The following is a 24,850-nucleotide window of genomic DNA, read 5'->3' on the forward strand; positions in this document are numbered from 1 at the left end:
AAGAAAATGTACTTTGTTCTACTGGGCTGGTCCCATGAAGAGAGGTTTTTCCTTCCAAACAAAGGCAGAACAAATGAACTATCCATCACACAGAGTAAAAAGCCAATGGGATGGAACAGGGTGCAACGAAGTATGTACCAACTACCTGCTGGTACCAGGCATGCTGCTAGGTGCTGGGTCTATTACAACAACCCCTTCATAGAGTATCACCATCTTGCTTTGACAGGCAAGGAAGTGAGGCTCAGAGAAGTTAAGCAACTTGTTTCAGGCCATATAGGCAATAAGCAATGGCAGTATCCCCATATAGATGTTGACCAAGGGGGAATACCATCAAGTTTGGGGATCTGATAGAAGAGTAGATCCATTCCAGGAATCCAGGGATCCTGGGACACAGAGAAGGAAACCATGGGGTAAGACAGCGTGTCCCTGGGTTCTGCCAAATGGGCTACTTGACCAGAGGCCAGGGACAGAGTAGAGGTGACTCATGTTAGGAGGTATGTGATCTGGGAAGGAAGGAAGGCAGCTTCAGGCCTCCCACTCCAAGGAGGCACGTTTATTTGGTACTTGTCCCATAGATCCTCATAAGGCCATGGAGGGTGCCTGGAATGGCCTGTATCTTCCCCCTCCTGCTCCCCAGGAAGTGGCTTCCTTCAGCTGCTCGATGGGCTCAGCAATAGCTTGGGAGGCTGTACTCCCCAGAGCTGTGTTTCGGATCTGAGGACCCCTTTAGATACCGTCTTGGGCCAACAGCTGAAAGTGGAAGGGGCTTCTTTGGGAAAGAGGACCTACAAGTGAGGCTCTAGTACACAGACTGGAGGAGAAGACCTGGCCGCAGCCACAATGCCACGAACGAGGTGACCAGGGAGGAAGCAGAGGGAGTTCCTACCCAGGAACTCCCATGTCCAGGGTTGATGAAATGCAGTCATCTTGGGAGAAGGCTGAACGTGGCGGCATTTGGGGTGAAATATGAGAATCTCTGCCTGGTAGAAGACCCAGGTGGGACAAGTCAGATGTGGCTCTGGTCATTGCTAAGGTTTGGCTGGGGCTGAAGGATATCACTGTGGTAGCTCCACACGTGATGTTTGTGGGACTTCTTCTGGCTGTGCTCAGCCACTTGAGTGTGGGTTTAATAAAAGGTGCAGTTTTACCAGGCTTATGCAACTGAAGGATCAGGGGCAGGAACATCGAGGGTATGAGGAGAGTGTGATTAAAGAGATGAACAAGAAAAATGATGATGGTGATAATATGGCAGTGGGGATGGCAGTGGGCGGAGAAATGGGGGTCCTGGGTTGAGTCTGCGTCATGCCTTCCTTAGAATTCCACAACTGGGGATGCTATTTGTTCTGATGTCAGCATGTGGAGGTTGAGTACCGGTTTATCAAATGGCAGGTGTCTGGAGGAAGACAGGATGGTGAAGTACCTGCTTCCCAAGCCAGCCCCACAAGGAAAGATGGCCGCAGGCAAAATGTTCTCTGACTTGGGCACCAAGCCACTTCGAGAATTGCCTCTGACACAGAGCAGGCAATCCAGAGTTAGGAGGCTTTTGGTGAGGTGATGGATGTCCAGTGCTTAGAACAAGCAGGTGGTGGGCAGATTCTACGTTAACTATCATTATGACTGGGGTTATTTGAGAGCTCATGTGAGATATCCCTGGGAGGTGCTACAAATATTTAATTATGGGGACACTTCAAAAGGTTGCTGAGGTCCTACATTATGCAAGTGGGGGACCTGAGCCAGGGACTTTTTAATTTTAACTGGTAATGTGACCCCATTTGTACATACAGGCTGATGAGGCCTGGGTGAACTTGGGTTACAGTAGCAATAACAAAATCCATCATTTCTTGAGTATCTACAGTGTTTGGTCCATACTGGGCATTAGCCTCAGACACAGCATTTGTATGGATAAAATATCTTTTAATTTTAACCTTCTGCAACATAACTATTCCTGCCACCATTTTATAGATGGGAGAAAAGGGTTCCAAGAGATAATAACTGGCTAAGCTCACAAATCAAGCAAAAAATGGAGCTAGGATTTGGATAATGGGGCCTGGGATAATTAGAGAGGAAGAAAAGGTCAAAAAGAGAATAACAGAATAGAAGACAGTGGAGGGCCTTAGAGCCTGGCATACACATCTGGCTGCTGCTATAGTCTGAACATCACAGAATGTGTGGAATGTGCTGGGCCCCAGACCAAGGGCTTTGATGCAGAGATGCATCGATTAGATTTCTGTGCTGTGGGAGTTATCCTGTCATCGTTTTACAGATGAAGAAATGGAGCTTCTGCGAGATTATATAACTCGCTCAAGGCCCCACAACTGTTAAAGAGTAACACGAGCCCTGCACCCAGTTGACCAGATAATAGTCAAAGCTCTTAAGTGGACAGATTTTTTTTTTGTCTTTTTGCTATTTCTTGGGCCGCTCCTGTGGCATATGGAAGTTCCCAGGCTAGGGGTCCAATCAGAGCTGTAGCCACTAGCCTACGCCAGAGCCACAGCAACGCGGGATCTGAGCTGCGTCTGCAACCTTCACCGCAGCTCACGGCAACGCCGGATCATTAACCCACTGAGCAAGGGCAGGGACCGAACCCGCAACCTCATGGTTCCTAGTCAGATTCGTTAACCACTGTACCATGACAGGAACTCCGGTAAGCAGATTTTTAATGCAACACAGCCACTCCCCTTCCTTTAAGTTTCGTCTTCGGCTGCTTTGGTGCCACAACAGCGTCAGAAGCATCGCAGGGCAACTATGATAGAGACCACCTGTCTCACAAGCCTAAAATATTTCCTCTCTGGTCCTTTAAAAAAAAAAGAAATTCGCTGGCCCCAGCTCTGGACCCCCTACACTCTTCAGCTTGCCTTCATGAACCTAAAAGTGGAATGAGAATAAAAGAATGGGATGATAGCTGGGGGAGAGAGAAAACGGGATCCAGGCTATGACAGGTGCCACAGGATGGCCAAGGGGTGTTCTTGGGACAGAGGTCCAGGTGCTGTGTCCCCAGGAGTTGGATGGGCTGTGCACAGCGCGCTGCAGTTATCCAGGAGGCCTGGGAGGCTTTGGGGTAGAGAGGAAATGGACTGTTCTATCAGAACCCTCAGCAAACGCAGGGGCATGGCCGAGAACTTGTCACTTGATCGTATGGGCTGAGGTTATGAGACCAAGGAAGGTCTAAGAATGATCCTCATAGAAAAACGAATGCAGAGGAATAGTTATGTGCAAACGGAAATGAGCTGCAGGAAGAACACAGGTCCCTTTTCTCAGGCCTGGGGCACCTGGGTGGGAGGGACTAAGCCACCCAGAGGCCACAGAAAGGCAGGTGCCCTACAGGTACCTGGTGCCAGCATTGGCATGGGCTCCCTGTGATCCTGTCCAATGCCCTTCCTCACCACACTCTGCCTTCCACTTTGCCAGGTCTGGCCAGCCCTGCCTGGGGTCACCTCTGCGCCGGGGTCCTTACCTGTGTAGTCGATGACGAAGCCGGCATTGCTCACGGATGCGTCACTGCGGAAGGCCAGGAAGAGGCTGTTGCTGCTGCTCTCGATGCGGCCTGGGAGCTGGGAGCCATAGAAGCTTCCTATGAGAGGGCTGAGAGAGTCCCGTCCGTCGTAGATATGGAGGAAGTCATAGCCAGGCTCCAAGTTAAAGCTGGGGAACAAAAACATCCCACCCCCAACCCACCAAGGTCAAATAAAGGCTGGTACCGGGCCTCAGGCTCAGCCAAAGGATGAGGCCTCCCAGACAGCAAGGCCTCCATCCCACTGGTACCCAACCCTTGAGACTGGTACCCAACCCCTGAGACTTCCTGGTGGGAAGGAAGAGGCCAAAGCCCCCATGGCCTCCCTCCCAGTTGGGAGAGAAGATGGATAAGGCAGTCTCGGGCAGAGGGGCCAGTTTCTGGCATCAGAAAACTAGAGCTGAAAACCTAACACCCTCTTCTTTGAAACAAGATATTTTAAAAAATGGAAATACACTTGACATGTAAATTTGAGGGGTACAACATGTTGATGGGATGCATTTATATATTGTTACATGATTGCCATTGCAGCAATAATTAGCACCTCTGTCATATCACATAATTATTATTTCTTTTCAGGGGTTGGAATGATTAAGATCTGGTCTATTAGCAAGTTTGATGATGATACCACAGCATGGTTGTCTATATTCACTACACTGTGCACAGAAGGGAAAATCAGCTGCCAGCTCTACACCCTGAGGGGTCAGCCCAAGCAGGTCCCAGACCAGGTCTCCTACCTGCCCCTGACGTTCTTTATACTTTGCTGTGCTGCACCTCCTTTTTTTGAGGGCAGAGAGGCACCCAGGGAGCTCTTCCCAAGCAGGAAGGGTCTGTTCTCAGGAAGGACCTTAGCTGCATTCTTTCACCCCCGAGCCAGTTCTCAGCTCCTCAGGATCTGCTCCCACCCCACTCCTGGCACCCACAGGTGTGCCTCTTTCTTAACAATCCTGACCCATGTCTAGGTAGAAAAATCCATTTTAAAAAATTGTATTAGTTTAGCAAGTTGAGTACTAGAGTTCTTGAGGGTAATTGATCCTGTTGGAAGGGCCAGAGTGAACATGATGGGAAATAGCGAGGACTGGTAGGAATGTGGAGCCACTGGTACGCTCCTCTCCTGCTGCTGGGGGTGTAAACTGGTTCAACCACTTGGGAAAACTGTTTTGCAATATCTATTAGACCTGAAGGTAAGCCTGCCCTATGATGCAGTGATCCCACTCTCAAGCACATCCAGCAAAGGCAGTGGATACCAACCAAGGGGGTAGAGGTGGCAACAACAGAAGAGAATGAGTTTGTGGAGAATAGAGTTTGGATGCAAACTCATTTGTAGCTCAGCCATGGGCTGAGAAACAGATACTCTACTTAGCTGGACAGAGAAAGAAATGGCACTTCTACCCTTTAGCTAAGACACATGATAAAGAGAGGAGGCTGGAAACTATCTTGGACCAAGGGGACAGGGCTGGCAGAGAGACAGGATGGGGTCTGGGAGGACTGGAGGTGGAGCCAGAGATGCACTGGCCTCCCTCCTACACTGGTGTCAGCTGCAGGGTCACCCCATCATTGCCGGGTGGTATGGTCTTCTTGCCCCCAAAGCTCAGCTTCTTCATTGACTCTTCCAAAGGTCACCAGGGAAGGGCCCAGGAGGAGGTCAGTTTGGGACACAAATGACGGCTCCATCACTTCCGAAATGCCTTCTGTCTGCCCTGGTCTTCCTTCAAGCATCAGATCTTATCTGAGCCCCCTTGATATGCTGGACACTGTGCAAGGTGCCCAGGACATGGGGATGTGCCCAGCGTCACCCCTTTTTCAAGGCAGTGACGGATCTGAAGGAAGTGACAGATGTGAAGATAATGGGATAAAGTTGAAAGTCTGTACAGGTGCTTGGGAACACAGCCCAAAGCGGGTCAGGGAGGATGGAAAAGAAGTTTGTCTTGGGACAAGGAGGGAAAAGGAAGTCGCTATGAAGGGAGAAGCAGAAGCAGAGTCACAAAGGCATGAAAGAGGGACAAGGAGGGAAAAGGAAGTCGCTATTGGACAAGGAGGGAAAAGGAAGTCGCTATGAAGGGAGAAGCAGAAGCAGAGTCACAAAGGCATGAAAGAGTCTTGCAAACTGCAAGGAGTTCAGCAGTTCAGGCTGGCTGGAGCTCAAGGCTTGGATGGTGTGGGGTTAGGACCAGGTAGGGAATGGAGGAGAGAGGAGGGCAGGGCCGGATCACTTGGAGTGAAATTCAAAAGACTGGATGCTCCCCCAACTCCGATCGGCCAACCAACCATCCAACCAAACAAAAAGTTTGGAACCTTAATTTATAAAGAGGGAGCCATTATAGGATTCAAAAATAAAGGAGGTATTTGTTTCATTCTTTGTTTTTAAAGCTAGGTCTGATTTATACGCCACGGAATGATCAGCTCCTAAGTGTATCACTGCATCAGTTTTGACATGTGTACATCAAGATCCAGAACATTCCCGTCCTCCCCCAAAGTTCCCCAGTGCCCCTTCCCCATCAATCTTCCCCTCCCCCAGAAGATATCCCGGAACTGATTTTTATCACCCTGGGTTAGTTTCACTGATCCTAAAACTTCACATAAGTGGAATCATACATTATGTCGTCTTGTGTGTCTGTCTGCTTTCGCTCAGCGTGATATTTTTGATTCATCCACGTTGTTGCATGTGTCAGTAGTTCATTTCATTTTATTGCTGAGTAGTATATTACCATATGTTAAAATGGAAAATGAGGTGCATATTTCAGCATTTTCCAGTGACAGCGTCATCCTGACAGCTAGCTAAAGATGAGATTGGCGTAGAGGGTGAGACGGGGCAGAGGGACCAGTTAGGAGCCTATGGCAGTAATTTAGATGGGAAACAATACGACGGAAACTGGGAGGGTGGAGAAGATGAGAGGTTAGGGTGGCAGAGGCTCCACGCCTTGGCCACGAACAGAAAAAGTGGTGAAGGTGGATGATGGTGCCGCTGTCCAATCTGCAGAACAGAGCTTGTCTGCAGGGAGATGTGACAGGCTTAGTTTTGTGCATGTTGCAGTTGAGGAGCCTGCAGGCATCAGGCAGAGACATCAACAGTTGGATCGGGGAGCCTGAGACCCATGAGAGAGTCCAGGAGGGCAGAGGAGGGGAGTCTCCAGTTTATAAGAGAAGAGTGAAGCCACTGGAAGGGACAAGCTCATCCAGGAAGGAGGTGTGGAAGAGAAGACCAGGGGCCTGTGACAGAGCCTGGCAAAGGACAGAAGGCCTGAAAAAGAAGTCACAAAGTCCCCAAAGAAGCTGGAGAGCCAGAGGGGAGTAACTGCACAAAACCAAGTGGAGAAGCAGGGGGAGAGTGGAGCAGAGATCAACAGGTGCAGAGGGATAAAGCATGGAACAGGCCACTTGGTTTGGCCACCAGGAGTGCGTGGGTGTCTTTAATCAGAAGAGTTTCCAATGCAACCGAGGGGGCGGACACTAATTTAATGATTTGAGAGTGAGCAGGAACTGGGGAAGGAGAGGAAAGCAGAGACAATTCTTTTGAAGAGCTTGCCTCTAAAAGAAACAAAGGGAGTGCCCGTCAAGGCTCAGTGGTTAATGAATCCGACTAGGAACCATGAGGTTGCGGGTTTGATCCCTGGCCTCGCTCAGTGGGTTAAGGATCTGGCATTGCCGTGAGCTGTGGTGTAGCTCGCAGACGCGACTCAGATCCCGAATTGCTGTGGCTCTGGCGTAGGCCACAGTGGCTGTAGCTCCAATTGGACCCCTAGCCTGGGAACCTCCATATGCCACAGGTGTGGCCCTCGAAAAGACAAAAAATAAAAATAAAAATAAAAAATAAAAACATAAAAGAAACCAAGGAGATGGTGCTTGATGGGGAAGCTCCTTGAGACACACCTGAGCCGTTCCTGTGCTGGGGACAGCGATGGGAGGAACTGGTGGGAGCAGAGGAGAAGCATTCAAAAGGGCCCAGCAAGACCCTGCTTTCTGAACCTTAGCATCCTCAGAGGTAGGAAAGGAATAATAGCCACTTCATACATTATCATAGGATTCATAATACATGTGAAAGCATGGAGCACAATGCTGGGCACGTTGGAGATGGTCAAGCAATGCTCGTTTCTCTCCTTTCCAGGACTCCTTCACTTCCCTTGGAACGAAGAACCCCACTCACCGCAGACCTGCGTATACTCACCCAGAGACCCAGGTCTGCACCCCTAGCTGCTCTGAACCCTTCATCTCCCACCCCAGAGAAAGGTACATACATGTTAAATACCAGGGCGATGACGTAGTCTGGCGAGACGGTCACCTTCCAGTCACACTCCTTGCCTGGCGGGTAGGGCTCTGGGTAATTTGGTGACAGAATGACGCCTGATGGCCCCGTTAGGTCTCCCCCACAGGGAGCTGAGGAGAGAGGAAGACGAGCGTGAGATGGGCCCTCTTGCCTGGTCACCCTTCGCCCGGTATTGCTAGAGGAGGGATGAAGTCGGATAGACCTAAACTAGAACTTGGCTCTGGGGGGGCCAAGGGGAGGGTAGAGAACCCTGGGTGTGAGGTTTCACCTTGAAGTGATGGAGATGTGAGGAACTGCACAGAGGAGGTGGCTGCACAACGTTGTCATTGTACTAAATGCCCCTGAATTGTTCATTTCTCAATGGTTCATTTTCTGCTATGGGAACTTTTACCTTGATGAACTAGTACTCCAAAACAAAACAAAATATCTGGCTCTGCCACTTCCTGGCTGTGTGACCTTATGGAATTTACCTAACCTCTCTGGACCTCAGTGTCCACCCTCTGTTGCAGAGATACTACCTCTTTCATGGGGTGGTATGTCCGATTTCAGAGACGTCTGGGAAAGCCTTTGGCACGATGTAAGCAGCCCATGTATGGAGCCATCCCTAGGCTCGCAGACCTATGAAAGACATGCTCTCTTCCCATTGCCTGGCATCTAGTTCCTGGGTGAGCTTTGTGGGTATTTACGAGTTCCAGTGCACTTGATGTCAGGAGGGGCAGAAAACAGTCATGGGTACCTGCCAAGCGCGGCTGGCCTCCTAGACTGCCAGTGCTCTTGGCATCTGCTTGGGGCTGCACGTACCTTCCAATTTTCTAAGAGGCTTTTGTCCAAGAGAGCATGTGTTCCTCAGCTGTATGGAGATATCACAAGTCCCCAATTAGTCCATGGTGGTCCCCCTCCCCTGAGATGACAGTTTGTTCCAACAGGTGGGGAGGGGGGAGGTGGCGAGTGATCCTGTGAGCTGCGCATCCAGAGCCCGAAATCCTGAATCCAGCTCTCCCCCAAATGACTGGGGTATCATGCTGTAGCACGAGGGTCTGAGACAGTGGAGGCTGAGAGGTGTGTGGGGCCCCTCACAGGAAAAGGGGGCTGAGACTAGAAACAGGCTGGGTCCGAAAACCTCAGGGCACCATTAGGGGTTGGCGGGAGCATTGGCAAATAACGAGCCCACAGAAAATCCAAGGCGACACGGAGGTGGGAGCCTAGGGGACATCCAAGACTGAACTTCAGAGCGGCCCTTGGCTCGTCCCAGAGCTGAGCTTTATTGCCTTGGTGTAGTTTTACTTGAGGTGAGTTTCAAGGGCTGGATCAACCCCCCCCACAGGGTCTCTTTACCAAATGGTAGGTCTTCAGACCAGGCCATAAAAGCCCTAATGTGGCTGATCATAAAACCTAGGAGTCGTTAGGAGGAGTGTATTTTTTTTTTTCCCATGGAAAATATATCTGAAGTACCAACCTGAGTACCAGAAACACTTGAGTGGGCATGTCAGACAGCATTTTAGATATATCATCTCATTATCAGCCATAGCTCATGGATGAGTTATGGATTATTCTGCTTGACTCAGAAGGGAGGAAGCTGAGGCTCGAGAGAGATTAAGGAACTTGCCCAGAGTCACTCTGAGACTCAGACCCACATCTGCCTGGCCCCAAAGTCTGTCCTTTCCCCATTCTGCTGTGTTGCCCCAGGACTGTTGGTGGCAGTGGAGTAGAAAGGACTGTCCCTCCCACAGGCTGCAGGGAGGAGCCCCGGGTGAAGAGTTTCTGGGAGCAAGGATGTTCCTAGAGTCGGATCTGCCTTGTGTCTCACTCACTCCATCTCCACTGGACCTTCTCCAGACAAGATGGTTAGATGAATGGGAACCCCAGAGGCCTGTCTGATCAGGATGAAACTTGAACTTACTAACAAGGCAAGACCACACTGTCCAGTCCACAGGGAGAGGCCTTTCCCAGGCTGGCCTAGAAACACCGGGAGGCAGCCAGTGAGAGCAGAAAGCCCTGGTCACATTAGCGGTCCCAGCTCCCTGGGGCCTCTTCCCAACGATGCCTCTGTTCAGGCCCAGGGCCATCAGGCTCAAGCTTCCCTGCCAGCCCAGAGGTCTCGTCCCTTAGGTTTGCCATGGATGGGGTGAAGCTGTGTTTCCAAACTGCTCCCATTATTCTGCCAGCCCCCATAGTGCTCTCAGTTTGTTTGGGTTTGAGGGCCCTGTGCTGGCCCAGCTCCCACCAGATGGCTGCCGGCATCTGACAACTGGGCATCTGCTTCCCACTCAGGACTTGGGCATGGGCTTCACTGCCCTCTGCCAGTCTGGCCTCGAGGCCCTGGCTGGACTCCTGGGCTGCTCCCCCCCTGCAGGATGAGTCCTGCTGCTCGGGAGGGACACAGAGCCCCCCATTTCCTTCCAGGCCCAGGCGCTAGCCAGCAGGACAGCTGAGCTGCAGGAGACTAAACAGGGCCTGGGCGACATCCCAGTGGCACCCCATCCTTTCAGTGGGGACTCAGTTGGGGCTGGGACATGAGGCTGCAACCAGAAGGGGTCTCCCTTCCAATCCTGGCCACTGGCCGCCACAGCTGCAGTCAGGCTCTGTTTGCTCCCTATTATGAGTTAGAAAGAGAAAGCAGGCTTTGCTCTGCCCTGAGGCCCAGGTTTGACCTTACAAACCACGATGCCCAGGTTGGGGTGGGAACAGGTGCTGATCACTCCAGGTGGCCCAAAAGTGGGCAGGTTGTACCAAGAGGCAAGAGCTGTGAAAATGGCCATCGATTTTGGCACTACACAGTCCTGGGTTCAAACTTTGGTCAGGCTACCTCCTAGCTAGGTGTTTGGGGAAGACCATCCCACTTCTCTGAGCCTCTGTTTTCTTGTCTATAAAACTTTAAAAAAAGAATAATGGTGATTATGGCATCTGACACATACAATGTTTATCACGAACCAGGCACAGTTCTAAGGGCTTTACAGTGTTCTCTTAGTCCTCAAAACAGTCCCCTGGGGGACGGACTCTTATTTTCCATTTTTCACAGGGGAGGAGGAGGAAGCACAGGGAGAGGAAGTGATTAGTCCAAGGCCACACAGTTTGTCGTGGTAAAGCTGGACTCGAACCCAGGGAGTTGGAATCCATGCCCAAGTTCTAAGCTCACCACACAGTAATTTCATTTGTGTCCACGTAGTTACCAGGTCCAGCCCGGTGCCTATCGTGGGGCTGATGCTCAGTAAATACTTATGATCTTCTTTTGCTTCCTGCCTACAATGAAGAGGTATGAAGGCCGGCCAGACCTGCCCTGGTGGAGCGCCAAGGGAGCTGGAAATTAGGGACTTGTCACTGGGATGTCCAGACTGTTTGAGAGGAGAGGCAGACGTTCGTTTAGCGGCAAGGAACATTTTCCCACGCCGTGCACAGGAGCAGGGGTAATGAAAGCTGAATTAACCTCTCTGCCCTGCCGGCTGCACGCTGGCTGTTCTCACCAGCTCAGCACAGCCGTAGCCCCTCCTCCTCCACCTGCGATGGTCCAGGCCGGGACTTGCTTTTCGGTTCAGACCAGCCAGAGGAATCCCAGCCTAAGATGATGCTGGATTTGGAAGGAGCCTCTGAGGGCACTGGACCCTTCCCCCCCCCCACACACACACCCCGGGCCCTACAAGAATTCCCTGGACCAGATGGAGTTCTGGTACAAGGAAGGGAAGTGAGTCCCAACACTCAAAAGAAGGAAACCAAGAAGGGAAAGAAGGAGAGAGGAAGGGAGAAAAGAGGGAGAAAGGAGGGAAGGAGAGAAAAGGGAATTTCTTGAGATTGAGATTAGCTGTGGCCCCACCCACAATGCCAGGGGGAAAGTAAAATTACCTTCATTTTTCAGATGAGGAAACGAGGAGCAGAGAGTTGAAGTGATTTCCCCCAAGGCCACTGAACTAGAAAACGGCAGAGCCTGGAGCTAAACCTGGATCTGTCTTCTTCAATATCCTGTACTTTCCCCACATATCACCATGCACAGTTGAGAACTGAGCTGGTTCTGGGACCCAGGTCTCAGCTTTCCGTCCACTGCATGCCCACCGTGCCCCCACCACATACCCACGTGACCCTCACTCACTGCCACTGCGGGCAGGACTGAGTGTCCTCACCTTCAACGCCAGGCCTCTGAGCATGACCAGCAAAGGCCAGTTCTCAGATGCCCAGACAGCATCTCCCACTGAGCCTCCAAGGAGGGAGGTGCGGGCATCGCCGGGGGCGGGCACAGCTGGGGTGCATCTGGAGAAGTCCCCTGAGCCCATCTCTAGCCTGGGAGTTGGTATGGGAAGTAGGAAAATGAAAGGCTTTGCGTTCAGACTGACGTGGGTGTGAATCTCGGCTCTGTCACATCCTGGCTGTGTGATCTGAGATGAGATATTCCAAGGTGCCTACGTTTCAGTTTCCTCGACTATAAACCATGTGTCTACTGGTTCCCTTCTAACATCCATCACTGACACAGGAGGGAACGGTACTCGGTATTTTGCCTGAGAAAGAGAGCCATGGGGACGAGGGCCCCTGGAATGTTTATTTTCATGATTTCTCTTTCGTTCCTGTCCATCTCTTCCTTCAAGTTCCTTCCTCCTCCCAGCCTCAAGGAGCTCAGAAGCAGTATTGATTAGTTAGGTCCCAAGCCTTACGAGCTACGTGATCTTGGACACAGCACAGAGCCTCTACTTTGTCATCTGTTAAATAGGGGGATTTAAGGACTAAGGACCCATCTAGAACCAAAAAGCAGGGAACAGATAACTTCCTTAAAAAGAGGAAGAGCAAAGGTCTTTCCCTTCATCCAAGCCTGGGTGCCTGCCCTTCCAGTGCTCCAGGTAACGGGAGGGTCATTTCAGAAGCTGAAGACCCTTGGAGACCCATGCTTCTCCTTCTAATCCTATGATCTTGGGCCAGGAGAAAAGGGACAGACACACCTGGCTTAGGAATCTCTGGGACCATTTTGGAGAGTGAAGCATGTGTAGCGTGCAGCGTGTGTGAATGTGAGTGTGTCTGTGTGTGTGCACATATACCGGCAAAGCAGAATACACTTTGAGTTTTCTGCAACTTTCAGCTATCCTGCCTCTCCTGGCCGGGCTCAAGATGCAGCTGCCACTTAAGGGGGTGGTTGAGGGTCTGGAGCTCACAAGTGGTGGGACCAGAGGACAGGGTTCGCGCTGCAGCTGCTTTGTACCGATGCACGTTGGCGGGCTGGGCTGCCAGAAGAATCTATTCTCGATCTTCACACAGTTGATCTCCGCGCTTCCCTGCAGCGCGTAGCCGGGGTCACACTGGAACACTGTGGAGTCGCCGGCTTCCCAGCTGTCACCACTCCGGCTCCCATTCTGGGGGACCCCAGGGTCATTGCAGGATGTTGCTGTGGACACTGGGACAAGAAAACAGAGGAGGAAGTGGGGTTGCCTAGGTGTTGCTGGACAATGAAGCTCCCAGCTCACCACCCTCACCAACATCACCATGTCCATCACCACGGCCACTGTCAGAAATTTCATGACCTCCCATTAGTGTCATCCGCTGCAGCAACAGCACCACCACCTCCGTTCTCACACCCTTTACCGTCACTACCTCCACTGCCACTTGGGACCACCAGTCATCCACCTGTCACGAGATACTACACTGTGAGTTAAGCGAGATTGCACTGCTATGGTTGTAGGACGGAGTTCAATGCGATTTAATGATACAAGTCCTTGTTACATAGATAAGTTTTGCAATTTTGCAAAATGTAGCTAACATGACCATCCTCAGGGAGTGACAAGGTACCTAAGCATAAACTCCAATATTCCATCAGAAAGGTCCGCAAAGGAGGTTGGGAGTTGGCCTGCCTGAACGCTGAGGGCTGGTGGTGAAGATGCGTGCAGTTACTGAGGTCCAGTGAAGGTCACATTCCCTCTCACGTGGCAAATGGCAAGGACGGAAACCTGATAGAAATCTGATGTTTGTAGCAAGCGGAAAGGTAGAGTTCCAGATAAACAGAAGTAGCATTAAAAAGCCTAGAAAAGCTCAGGAATTTGGAGACGTTGGCAGCCAAATACCAGACGGTATAATACAGAGAAGGTGTTTTTAAGAGCAAACATCAAATAAGCGATGGAAGGGAGGAATAAAGGAATAAAAGCTTGACTGAGTGAATGGATGAACAAATGCAGTGTGAGAAAACACACCCAAGGACATGGGACAAGAGGAAGCCCAGAGAAAGGATGTGGAGGCAGCCGTACCAACCAGGCTGCCTCTGTGCCATGTCCACAGACTGTGGTCGCCAGGTCCCGGGAAGGGAGATTTTGGAGGACTGATGTTCGCTGGCTTGGAAGGCCAGTTTTTCTCAAAAATTCTGGGGAAAATAACTTTTACATGAAAACAAATGAACTTATGGAGTAGAATGTAAAATTCAAATAGGTTCTTTTTGTTTGTTTGTTTGTTTTTGTTTTTAGGACCACACCGGCAGCATATGGAAGTTCCCAGGCTAGGGGTCAAATCCGTTGCAGCTACCAGCCTACACCACAGCCACAGCAATGCTAGCTCCCAGCTGAATCTGTGACCTACACTGCAGCTTGTGGCAACGCTGGATCCTTAACCCACTGATCCAGGGACTGAACCCACATCCTCATGGATACTAGTTGGGTTCTTAACCTGCTGGGCCACAGTGGGAACTATTTTTTTTTTTTTTAATTCACATGTGTTTTTAAGCAAACTAGGAAGCCTAAAGAGATTTACACTCCCTACACCCTCCAGATCTCCTGGGGATATGCCTCACTCTCCTCTGCCATTAGGATGATTTTGGTGGAAGAGCCCAGGGCAACTGTCCACACTCACATTGTTAATTATAAGATCTAGAATTGCAGAGACAAGTTTGGAGTGCCTAATACCTTTTGCCCAGTCATGCCTAAGTCAGTAAACAACAAACTGAGGCCCACAACCCAATCTGGCTCTAGGCCTGTTCTTGCAAGAAAATTTTTTTGGAACGCATGCATGCGCTCTCATTTCCACACAGTCTATGGCTGCTTTTATGCTCTGACGGCAGAGTTGAGTTGTTATGACAGTTGTTACGACACGTGGTCCGCAAAACCCGAAATATTTACCACCTGGTCTTTTCCAGAAAAAAGCATGCCGACTCCTGGTATGTGATCTCTTAAACTCTCCTCTGCAGATCACATTTTAAAACCTATCCTTTGCTTTGATCGGCTTTAATCATGAGCACCATCAATGGTCTGCTGCCCCTATGTCCTAGCCATGCTGTAAAATCTCTTTCCAACACAGCAAGCTCAAGCCCCCCTTTCCCCGACCAAGCCCCACCTCAGGACCTTTACACCTGCTGGCCCTTCTTGCCAGAGGTCTTCTTATGCCAGCTCCATCCTGTCATTCAGGTTTCAGCTCCAGGATCCTCTCCTCAGACAGGCCTCTTTGATCACTTCCTCCCGGCTCGGGCCTTAACCCCCTTCCATCAAATGTGTCACATTATCTGATTTTGTTCTTTTCATAGCACAATCTATAATCATCTTGCCAGTTCATTTGTTTGCCTGTTTATTGTAAATCACTTGAGCATCTCTACGGGAACAGAGACCTTGGCCGTTTTGCTTCCAACTGTATCTCCAGGGCCCCAAGCCATACCCGGCACACAGTGGAGTTCAGTAAATATTTCTTGAGTGAATAAATAAATGAACGAATTGTCACCATCAAACACTTTCTGAATTTAGCTAGAAAGTCAAACAAGAACCAATCTTCTTCCTTCCCAATTAAAAACAGACGTAGCTTTCATCTCCAGCCTGACAGTGCACTGTGCACATGTCAATGATACCCTGGAAGAAAAACAACTCACTGTTCTGACCACACTCAGAAAGATGATTTATACGGGAGGCAATGCAGTGCAATCAATGATTAAGAGCCTTGGTTTGGGAATCAGACACAGGGGTTGTTTGTTTGGTTGTTTGATTGTACCCACTGCATATGAAAGTTCCCAGGCCAGGGACTGCATCTGAACCACAGCTGTGACCTATGTCACGGCAGCAGCAGTGCCAGATCCTTAACCCACTGTGCTGGGCTGGGGATCATACCCGCGCCTTTGCAGCCACCCGAGCTGCTGCAGTCGGATCCTTAACCCACTGTACTATGTCAGGAACTCCAGACACAGGGGTTTTGACCCAGGTTCTGTTCTATGTTAACTAGATGACCTTGTATGAGAAACCTCTCTGGGCCTCAGAGCCCACATCTGCAACATGGATTAATAACGATGTCCATGCCTTATGGGTTTTGTGAAAATTATAAGAGATAATGTCATGGAGAGTTTACGGTGGTGTCGGCTCCACGGATGACACTGATGGTGCTTCCTCTCCTTCCGTGCTCCCTCTCATCTATTTTCATCCTCACTTTCTCCCTTTAATGCTCCCAGATTTGAGCTGCCTGGCAAAGCCTCCAGGGAAAGGCAGGATCCACGTGGTACAGACAGGATGTTAGATGTTAACACAGTCATGTTTACTCAATAAAGCCAAGCCTGCACTAATCGTCCCTGGCATTTCTGTACAATCCTCTGTCAAACACACACTATAAAGTTAACATGGGGTGAGCCGTTCTCTCTTCCCTAGAGTAGTCCTGGTATTTGCTAAGTGATGACAGCAACAGGGAAGGTGACCTTTCCCAAACCTCGGGTTCACAGGCACGCCGGGCTGGGTTGGCACGGCCCTCCTGGAGCCCAGGCCAGGTAGTTTTGCCCACTGTCCTCTCTGTGGACCAATGCGATGCTCAGGGTGGCTTGCCTAAGGAAGCCGGTGTTAAAGAAGACCATCCATTCATTTGTTCAGGTCTTCATGGGCCCCGTTGTCCAGTAGCGGCTGCGGGCACAATGCCTTGGAGGAGTCCGATGGGCACGAGGTGGCCCCCACCCTCCAAGAGCTTCCTGTGGGACGTCAAGTAGGGGGCCAGCTCCCAGACCAGGCAGAGGCCCTGGAATGGGGAATGTGCCAAAGAAAGAGAAGTAAAGTGCTGGGGGTGCCGGAGGTGACAGCACTTTATTCCGAATGGGGAGCTTGGGAGGAAGTGGTGTCTGAGATGAACTTGAAGGAGGAACAGGGGTTCTAGGAGCTGGGGAACACGTGAGAAAGCAGCCGAAGCTGCAGGGCTTGGGTGTGCCTCATGGGAACGCCCAGGGACTCTGTCCCACATGGCAACACTCAGGACACACTGGAGGTCAGATAATGAAAATCCTTGGGGGGAGTTCCCATCGTGGCTCAGCAGTTAACGAAGCATCCACGAGGACACAGGTTTGATCCCTCACCTTGCTCAGTGGGTTACGCATCCCACATTGCTGTGGCTGTGGTGTAGGCCAGTAGCTACAGCTCCGACTCGACCCCTAGCCTGGGGACCTCCATATGCCATGCTGTGGCCCTAAAAAAGCAGAAAAAAAAAAAAAGGAAAGGAAAAGAAAATCCTGGGGGAATTTGCCAGTACAATTATGGGCCTTTTTTTTTTCTTCTTCTTCTTTTTTCTTTTTACGGCCTCACCTATGGCATATGAAAGTTCCCAGGACAGGGATTGAATTGGACCTGCAGCTTCTGGCCCCACCACAGCCACGGCAACACCAGATCCAAGCTGTGTCTGTGATCTACGCTACATCTTGCAGCAATGCCAGAGCCTTAACCCACTGAGTAAGGACAGAGATTGAACTCACATCCTCACAGAGACATCGGGTCTTAACCCACTGAGACACAAGGGGAACTCCTTTTTTTTTTTTTAGCCATACCCACCAGGTTGAGCCGTCAGAGAAAATGCACATTTGGCTTAATTATTCATAATTCTCTTTTCCCCAGAGAGTGGACTCTCTGTCGTTTTAGTATTCTACCCTCCTTACTGCTGGGAGAGCCTTCTATTGCTTATCTCTGCAATTTCCACGAAATGCTAGTCTCTAGAGCTGCCCTAGAAAAAAAGTCATCCATGATGAAATATGTTCGTGAATTGTGACCTAACAGACCCTTTCTCAATTCATCTGCATTTGCAGAACAAATGTTCTCAGAGGTGCCAAATTAAAGATACCCTCTTTAGGTCAGCCTTGACCTAAGCACCTTCCCAATGCCATCTGATCACGCAGACTTCCTTTTCCTACAATACCAATGAATTGTCCACGGAACTCCTGTGAACAGGTGTTGGGAAGTGCTTATTTAAAATGACCCTCTTGGAGTTCCCGTCGTGGCGCAGTGGTTAATGAATCCAACCAGGAGCCATGAGGTTGCCAGTTCGATCCCTGGCCTTGCTCAGTGGGTTAAGGATCTGGCGTTGCCGTGAGCTGTGGTGTAGGTTGCAGACGCAGCTCGGATCCCACGTTGCTGTGGCTCTGGCATAGGCCAGCGGCTGTAGGTCCGATTGAACCCCTAGTCTGGGAACCTCCATATGCCGCGGGAAGTGGCCCTAGAAAAGGCAAAAAGACCAAAAAAAAAAAAAATGACTCTCTTGTGGCCTCACCTGGGACCCTAATCTTAGGTGAGTTTATTGTTACTCAGTGGTCCTCATGTACTCTCTCCAAGGGTGAACGGGTGCCTGGATTTCTAGTAAGAAGACTCCCAATGAACCTGGCAAGGAGCTGTTCCTTGCGAGGCTGGAAGCCTGCATGAGTGTTGCGTGGGCAAGTTAATGAGCATACAGAAACATGGCCTGGAGACCCTCATTTGCCCCACCCCCACTGCTAAATGCTCATCTCCATGGAGAAGACAGATCCACAAAAGAGCTGACAGTAGGCTCTGTAACCCCATCACAATCCTACTGGTGCTAAGAGATACACCCAACCACCCTTAGCTCATACAGCTATCAGGTGAGAGTCTGGAGGCAAAGTCACAGTCCAGGTGCCACACAGCCTTTCTCTGGAATCACCATGGAAACCCCCCTCACGCACGCACGCACAGTAGAGTAAGGCGATGGTAATGAAGACAGCTGCTGTATAACAAACATAAGCGGAGAGCGAGGCAGAGTCACCCGTGCAGAGAAATGAGTGATGCAAGAGGCACTTCGGAGGAGATGAGATGATGCATCACAGAGGGAGGCAGGACTAATCACGGGCATTCGCTAATGCTGGGACTTGGATATGTGCATGTTGCCCATTTGGGTAGCTCTTTGTCACGCTTCTCCATAACTGGCTACCGCAGTCCACAAGTCATTGAATTTCGATGACTCGTATTTGGCTTCCAGCCCTTACTGAGACCTGCACTAAACTAAGAGCCAGAGTGTGTGGCATGTCAGATCAGCTCTTCTGAGACTGTCCCCAAACCGCTGTCAGCTTGTCCCCTCCCCCTCTCCCCTGGCCTCCCTCCTCACTCTCCAAGTTTCAGCTGACAACCCCTCCGCTTCCAGGGCCCGTTCTCCTGCCTCTGCACGTGTTCATGCACTCTCTGCACCCAGGAGGCCCCTTTCTCTCTCTCATCTAATAAGGACCCATGAATCCGCAAAATCCAACTCCATGGCAACTGTAAATCCATGTCACAGCTGATGACTCCTTCCTTGAAATACCGTCTTTTCTCCTGTAACTTCTACTCATCCTTCAGGTCTGAGCTTGAGCATCATCGTCCCTGGAACATCTTCCTTGATGCTCTGAGGTGTCCATTATAGCTCACATTTCTGCCTCCAGATACCTATCAATTTGTACATCAGTGTCTATCAACCTGCCTGTCGTCCCCATCAGCATAAAAGCTCGGCACAGGTATGCGAACAAGCACCGCCCATGTACCAGGCACGTAGCAGATGCTCAATAAATACCTTTACAGGAGTGGAGGGATGGAGGAAAGAAGGGACACGAGGGAGGAAGGGGACACGGAGGTTGTGGCAGGACGGATGGAGGGGACACAGACCTGAGAACTGAATGGCAAAGCCCTGCTTGCTGGTGAAAAAGTCGGTGCTGAACTGCAGAACGACTGAGTTGAAGGTGCTGTGCAGGTCCTTGGGCAGGGCGGGGCCGCTGAGCTCTCGCAACAGAACCCCACTCTCCACGGGCCCATCCCAGATGCGCAGCACGTCGTGGACCTCCTCCGTGTCGAACACCAGGAAGTGGAGCCTGGACGGAGAAAAGAGACAGGGGGTCACTTGGGGCGCAGCTGCTTCTTTCCAGGCGCTTTTGGTCAGGGCACGTCCTAGTCCTGGGAGGGACTTGCAGGAAGGAAGAGGGTTAGTGAGGATGATCCTCTGCATTTCTTCCCAGCCTGTTCTACCCACTGGGGTCCCTAGAAACGGGGACAGGGGTGAGGGAGGGTAGACTGTGAGCAGCTTGTTTCTTCTGACCAAGCTTCATGTTGCCATTGTCAAAGCCTACCCATCTCCGCACCTCCACACAGGACTCCACAGACCTCACTCCTGAGTCTTTATCCGTATTATTGGAAGGAAATGCTGAAAAGGCAGAGTCTGGGGATAAAGGATGTTATTAAAAAAAAAAAAAATCAAGGAGTTCCCGTTGTGGTGCAGTGGCTAACAAATCCGACTAGGAACGATGAGGTTGCAGGTTCAATCCCTGGCCTTGCTCAGGGGGTTGAGGACCCGGCGATGCCGTGAGCTGTGGTGAAGGTTGCAGACGCGGCTCGGATCTGGCATTGCTGTGGCTCTGGTGTAGGCCGGTGGCTACAGCTCTGATTCGACCCCTAGCCTGGGAACCTCCATATGCCGCGGGAGCGGCCCAAGAAAAGGCAAAAAGACAAAAAAAAAAGCAGAATCCAAGTAAGGTACTCTGGGGATACTGACAAACTGATGCTAAAGTTTATATGGCGAGGCAGAAGATGGAGACGATCCAATGCGATATTGAAGAACAAATTTGGAGAATTCGCACTACCCCATATCAGTACTTACTATAAAACTGCAGTATCAAGATGGTGAAACATCAGTGAAATGACGTACAAACAGATCAGTGGAAGAGCAGAAAGCCCAGAAATAGACCCACACTAGCACAGTCCATTGATCTTCGAGGAAGGAGCAAAGAAGGCGATACAAGGGAGCAAAGAGTCTTTTCAACAAATGGTGCTGGGACAACTGGACATCCACGTGCCAAAATGAAGCTAGACACGGACTTTATACACCTCACAAAAATGAACTCAAAATAGATCGCAGCTCTAAATGTACGTACAAAACTGGAAAACTCCTAGAGGATAACATAGGAGAAAAAAACTTCGATGACCTTGGGTAGAGTGAAAACTTATTAGATACAATACCAAAGACACGATCCATGAAGAAACTAAGTGACCAGCTGGACTTCATTAAAATTAAACACTGCTGCTCTGCAAAAGGCAGTAAGATATCAAAATCTGAGGCTGCGCAAGTTCCTCATGCAGAACGGCCTTGTACTGGTGTAAAACTTGTGCAATCCTCGTGTATACTTTGTCATTCCTAGGTAACTTACAATACTTAATGCAATGTAAATGCTATGTAACAGTTATAAATCCCATGTAAATGCTATGCAAAGAGATGCCTGTGCACGGCAAATTCAAGTTGGCTCTTCGAAATTTTCTGGAATTTTTCCCAAATATTTTCTATCTGAAGTTGGTTAAATCTGTGGATGCTGAAATGCAGATATAGAGGGCCAACTGTGTACAAAGAAATGCTTGAAATTTAACAATAAGGAAACAAATAATATGACTGAAAAAATGGGCTACACCTTACTAGGTAACTCATCAACGAAGATAATACAAGTGGCAAAGTAAACATCTGAAAAGATGTTCCACATCATATGTCATCAGGAAAATGGAAACAAAAAAAGCAAGAAGATACTACAGCACACCTACTGGCATGGCTAGCATCCAGAACACTGACAGCACCACATGCCAGTGAGAAGGTGGAGCAACGGGGGAGTCTCATCATTGCTGGTGGGCATTCAAAATGGTACATCCACTTGGGAAGACAGCTTGGCTTCTTACAAAACTGAATGTACTCTTATGACACGATCTAGAAATTGTGCTTCTCGGTATTTACTCAAAGGAGCTGAAAACTGATTTTCACACAAAACCCTGCACATGGATGTTTACAGCAGCTTTATTCATAATTGCGAAAACTTAGAAGCAACCAAGATGTCCTTCAGTGGGTGAGTGGATAAATAAACTGTGGTACAAGCAGACAGTGGAATATTATTCAGCACTAAAAAATATGAGCTATCAAAGTATGAAAAGACATGGAAGAACCTTAAGTGTATATTCCTTAGTGAAAGAAGCCATTCTGAAAAGGCTGCACACTGGATGGTTCCAAGTATATAACATTCTGAAAAAGGCAAAATACGGATAGAGTAGAAAGTCAGTGATTGCTGGAGGCTAGGTTAGGGAGAGGGGATGGATTGGTGGAGCGCAGAGGATTTTTAGAGCAGTGGAAATACTCTTACAATACTATAATAGTAGATACATGTCATTACACATTTTTTTCAAACCTATAGACTATGGGCATCAAGCGTGACCCCCTAATGTAAACCACGGACTTTGGGGGATGATGTGTCAGTGTAGGTTTATCGGTGATAACAAAAGGACCACTCTGATGTGGGATGCTGATCATGGGGGAGGCTGCATGTGTGGGGCAGGGGGTGAGTAGGAAAGCTGTGTACCTTCCTTTCAATTTTGCTGTGAATTTAAATCTGCTCCAAAAATCTAAGTCTTAAGAAAGGTGTGTGGAATGGATAAGCAATGAGGTCTTACCGTATAGCACAGGGAACTATATTCAGTCTCTTCGGATAGAACATGATGGAAGATAATATAAGAAAGGGAATGTATATATCTGTATGATTGGGTCACTTTGCTGTACAGCAGAAACTGGCACAACCTTGTAAATCAACTGTGTTTTAATAAAAAAAAAAAAGAAACTAGGGAGTTCCCATTGTGACTCAGCAGGTTAAGAACCCGACTAGTACCCATGAGGATGTGGGTTTGATCCCTGGCCTCTCTCAGTGGGTTAAGGATCTTGGGTTACCATGAGCTATGCTGTAGGTCAAAGACATGGCTCAGATCTGGCGTTGCTATGACTATGGGGCTGTGGTGTAGGCTGGCAGCTGCAGCTCTGATTTGACCCCTAGCCTGGGAACTTCCATATGCCATAGGAGCGGCCCTAAAAAGGCCCCCCCCCAAAAAAAAAAGTGAAAGAAAGAAAGGTGTGTGTTGAGGGGGAAAGGTCAGGGGTTGCTGCGGGATCTCTGGGAAGCTGGCCCAGCTGCAGTGGGGACAAGGGTGAACCTACATCTCTGTTTCCCAGAACAGAACTTGGATACCAGCCTGTCTCTCTCTCTCCCAATCAATTTTTCACTTTGGAATAATTTCAGACTTACAGAAAAGCTGCAAAGGTAACACAGAGAATTCTTATAGACCCCTCACCACTTCTGCCTTGTTAACGTCTTGCATTTCCCTGGTGGGAAAATGTTCTTAGTTGATACAGCTAAGAAACCAACATCAGTACATGACAATGAATTCCATCCAGACTTGACTGGACTTCCCCAGGTTTTCTACTTATGTCCTTTTGCTGTTCCAGGATCCAGTTCATTTATCACTATCCCACTTTTTTATTTTATTTTATATTTTATTCTTTGTCTTTTTAGGGCGCACCTGTGGCATATGGAGGCTCCCAGGCTAGGGGTCGAATGGGAGCTGCATCTGCCAGCCTACACCACAGCCTCAGCCACATGAGATCCGAGCTGCGTCTGTGACCTACACCACAGCTCTAGGCATCCTTAATCCACTGATGGAGGCCAGGGATCGAACCTGCGTCCTCATGGATACCAGTCAGATTCACTTCTGCTCAGCCATGATGGGAACTCCACTATTTCCTTTTTAAAATATCTTTTAAAATTATAAAAATAAGACATGATAAAGGCAGAAAAAAGGCAAACAATACACAGATGTCCTAAATTTTGAAGAAGCCTCTATCATACAAACCAATCTGCTCTCTAGAATGTTCCACTTAATATTAGGTTTGGTGTGCATCCTTCCAGGTTTTTTTCAGTGTGATACATATATTTTCCCCCTAAATGGGACTATATTTTACACAGTTTCTTTTTTTTTTTTTTTGGCTGTACCCATGGCATGTAGAAGTTCTTGGGGCCAGGGATCCAAGCTGCTGGAGCGATAACACTGGATCCTTAACCCGCTGCACAAGTGAACGCCCCTGTTTTACCCAGTTTTATGTAACTTTCTCCACTTAATACTCTATTATGGATGTATATATCTACTTCATTTTTTCCTATAGCAGCATACATTGTTATATTTCATTATTTCCTGTAGAACCACAAGGGGCACTGCCATGTTTATGTAATGTTTCACATTTCTGTTAATATTTCATTTGGCTTATAGGAATAATTTTTGGGAGGAATGGGTATATATTTAAAATTTTTGATAAATCTGCTAAATTATCCTCCTATGTGAGTGCAGCAATGTACATTCCCACTGAACAGTCTTCATGACTCTTCTCTCCAAACTTCACCTTACCAACATCAGATATTATAATGTAAATATATTCTATATTAAAATACTTGTCCATCTGCTAAGCCCAAACGGAGGCTCACTGGTGTTTTAAATTTAGATAATTTAGTAAGCTTGCATATCTTTGCATATATTTATTGGTCATTTGTATATCTTCACATCCTTTATTCATCCTAATTGAATTATTTGCCATTTAAAATTCTGTTTACACGTTACAGTTTTTATTTATTATCTTTATATATTTTATGCCTCTTGTATATGTTTGTTGATAATATTTTCTCTTAGCATCTGGTGTCCCTTTTTCCTTTAAATTTTGTTTATGGCGTATTTTCTGTATAGAAGTTACTCGTTCTATGTGATTAAATATGTTCCTATTTTTCTTTAAGGATACTGGATGTCATGGTATGCTTGGGCAAACCCTCTTCTTCCCCAAAGGATTAAAAAAACAAACTTCAAAATTTTTTCAGAATTTCTGCAGTTTCATTTTTTGAGGATTATAGGTTTATCGCTTTTCCCAAGGACCCTCAACTGTCCCACCATCTACCTAAAGTAGCCTTTTCCATGCTCTTTTCTTTCTTTTTTTGTCTTTTTAGGCCACATTCGTGGCATATGGAGGTTCCCAGGCTAGGGGTCGAATCAGAGCTGTAGTAGCCGAAGTACGCCACAGCATCGCCAGAT

At 48.8% G+C, this 24,850-nt stretch overlaps 1 protein-coding gene across 1 annotated transcript in view; it reads right to left on the reverse strand.

Annotated features, from left to right (window-relative positions):
* Nucleotides 1-24,850, reverse strand: part of CSMD2 (CUB and Sushi multiple domains 2) — a 648,967-nt gene that overhangs the window by 145,242 nt on the left and 478,875 nt on the right. Inside the window, exons 26-29 of the mRNA XM_047793175.1 lie at nt 19,595-19,797; nt 12,952-13,143; nt 7,747-7,885; nt 3,455-3,642 (exon numbers count right to left, since the gene is read on the reverse strand). Coding sequence (XP_047649131.1) covers nt 3,455-3,642; nt 7,747-7,885; nt 12,952-13,143; nt 19,595-19,797 — 722 coding nt within the window. The remainder of the gene's footprint in view (nt 1-3,454; nt 3,643-7,746; nt 7,886-12,951; nt 13,144-19,594; nt 19,798-24,850) is intronic.

The sequence above is a fragment of the Phacochoerus africanus genome, chromosome 8 (genome assembly GCF_016906955.1).
Source record: "Phacochoerus africanus isolate WHEZ1 chromosome 8, ROS_Pafr_v1, whole genome shotgun sequence".
NCBI classification, from domain to species: Eukaryota; Metazoa; Chordata; class Mammalia; order Artiodactyla; family Suidae; genus Phacochoerus; species Phacochoerus africanus.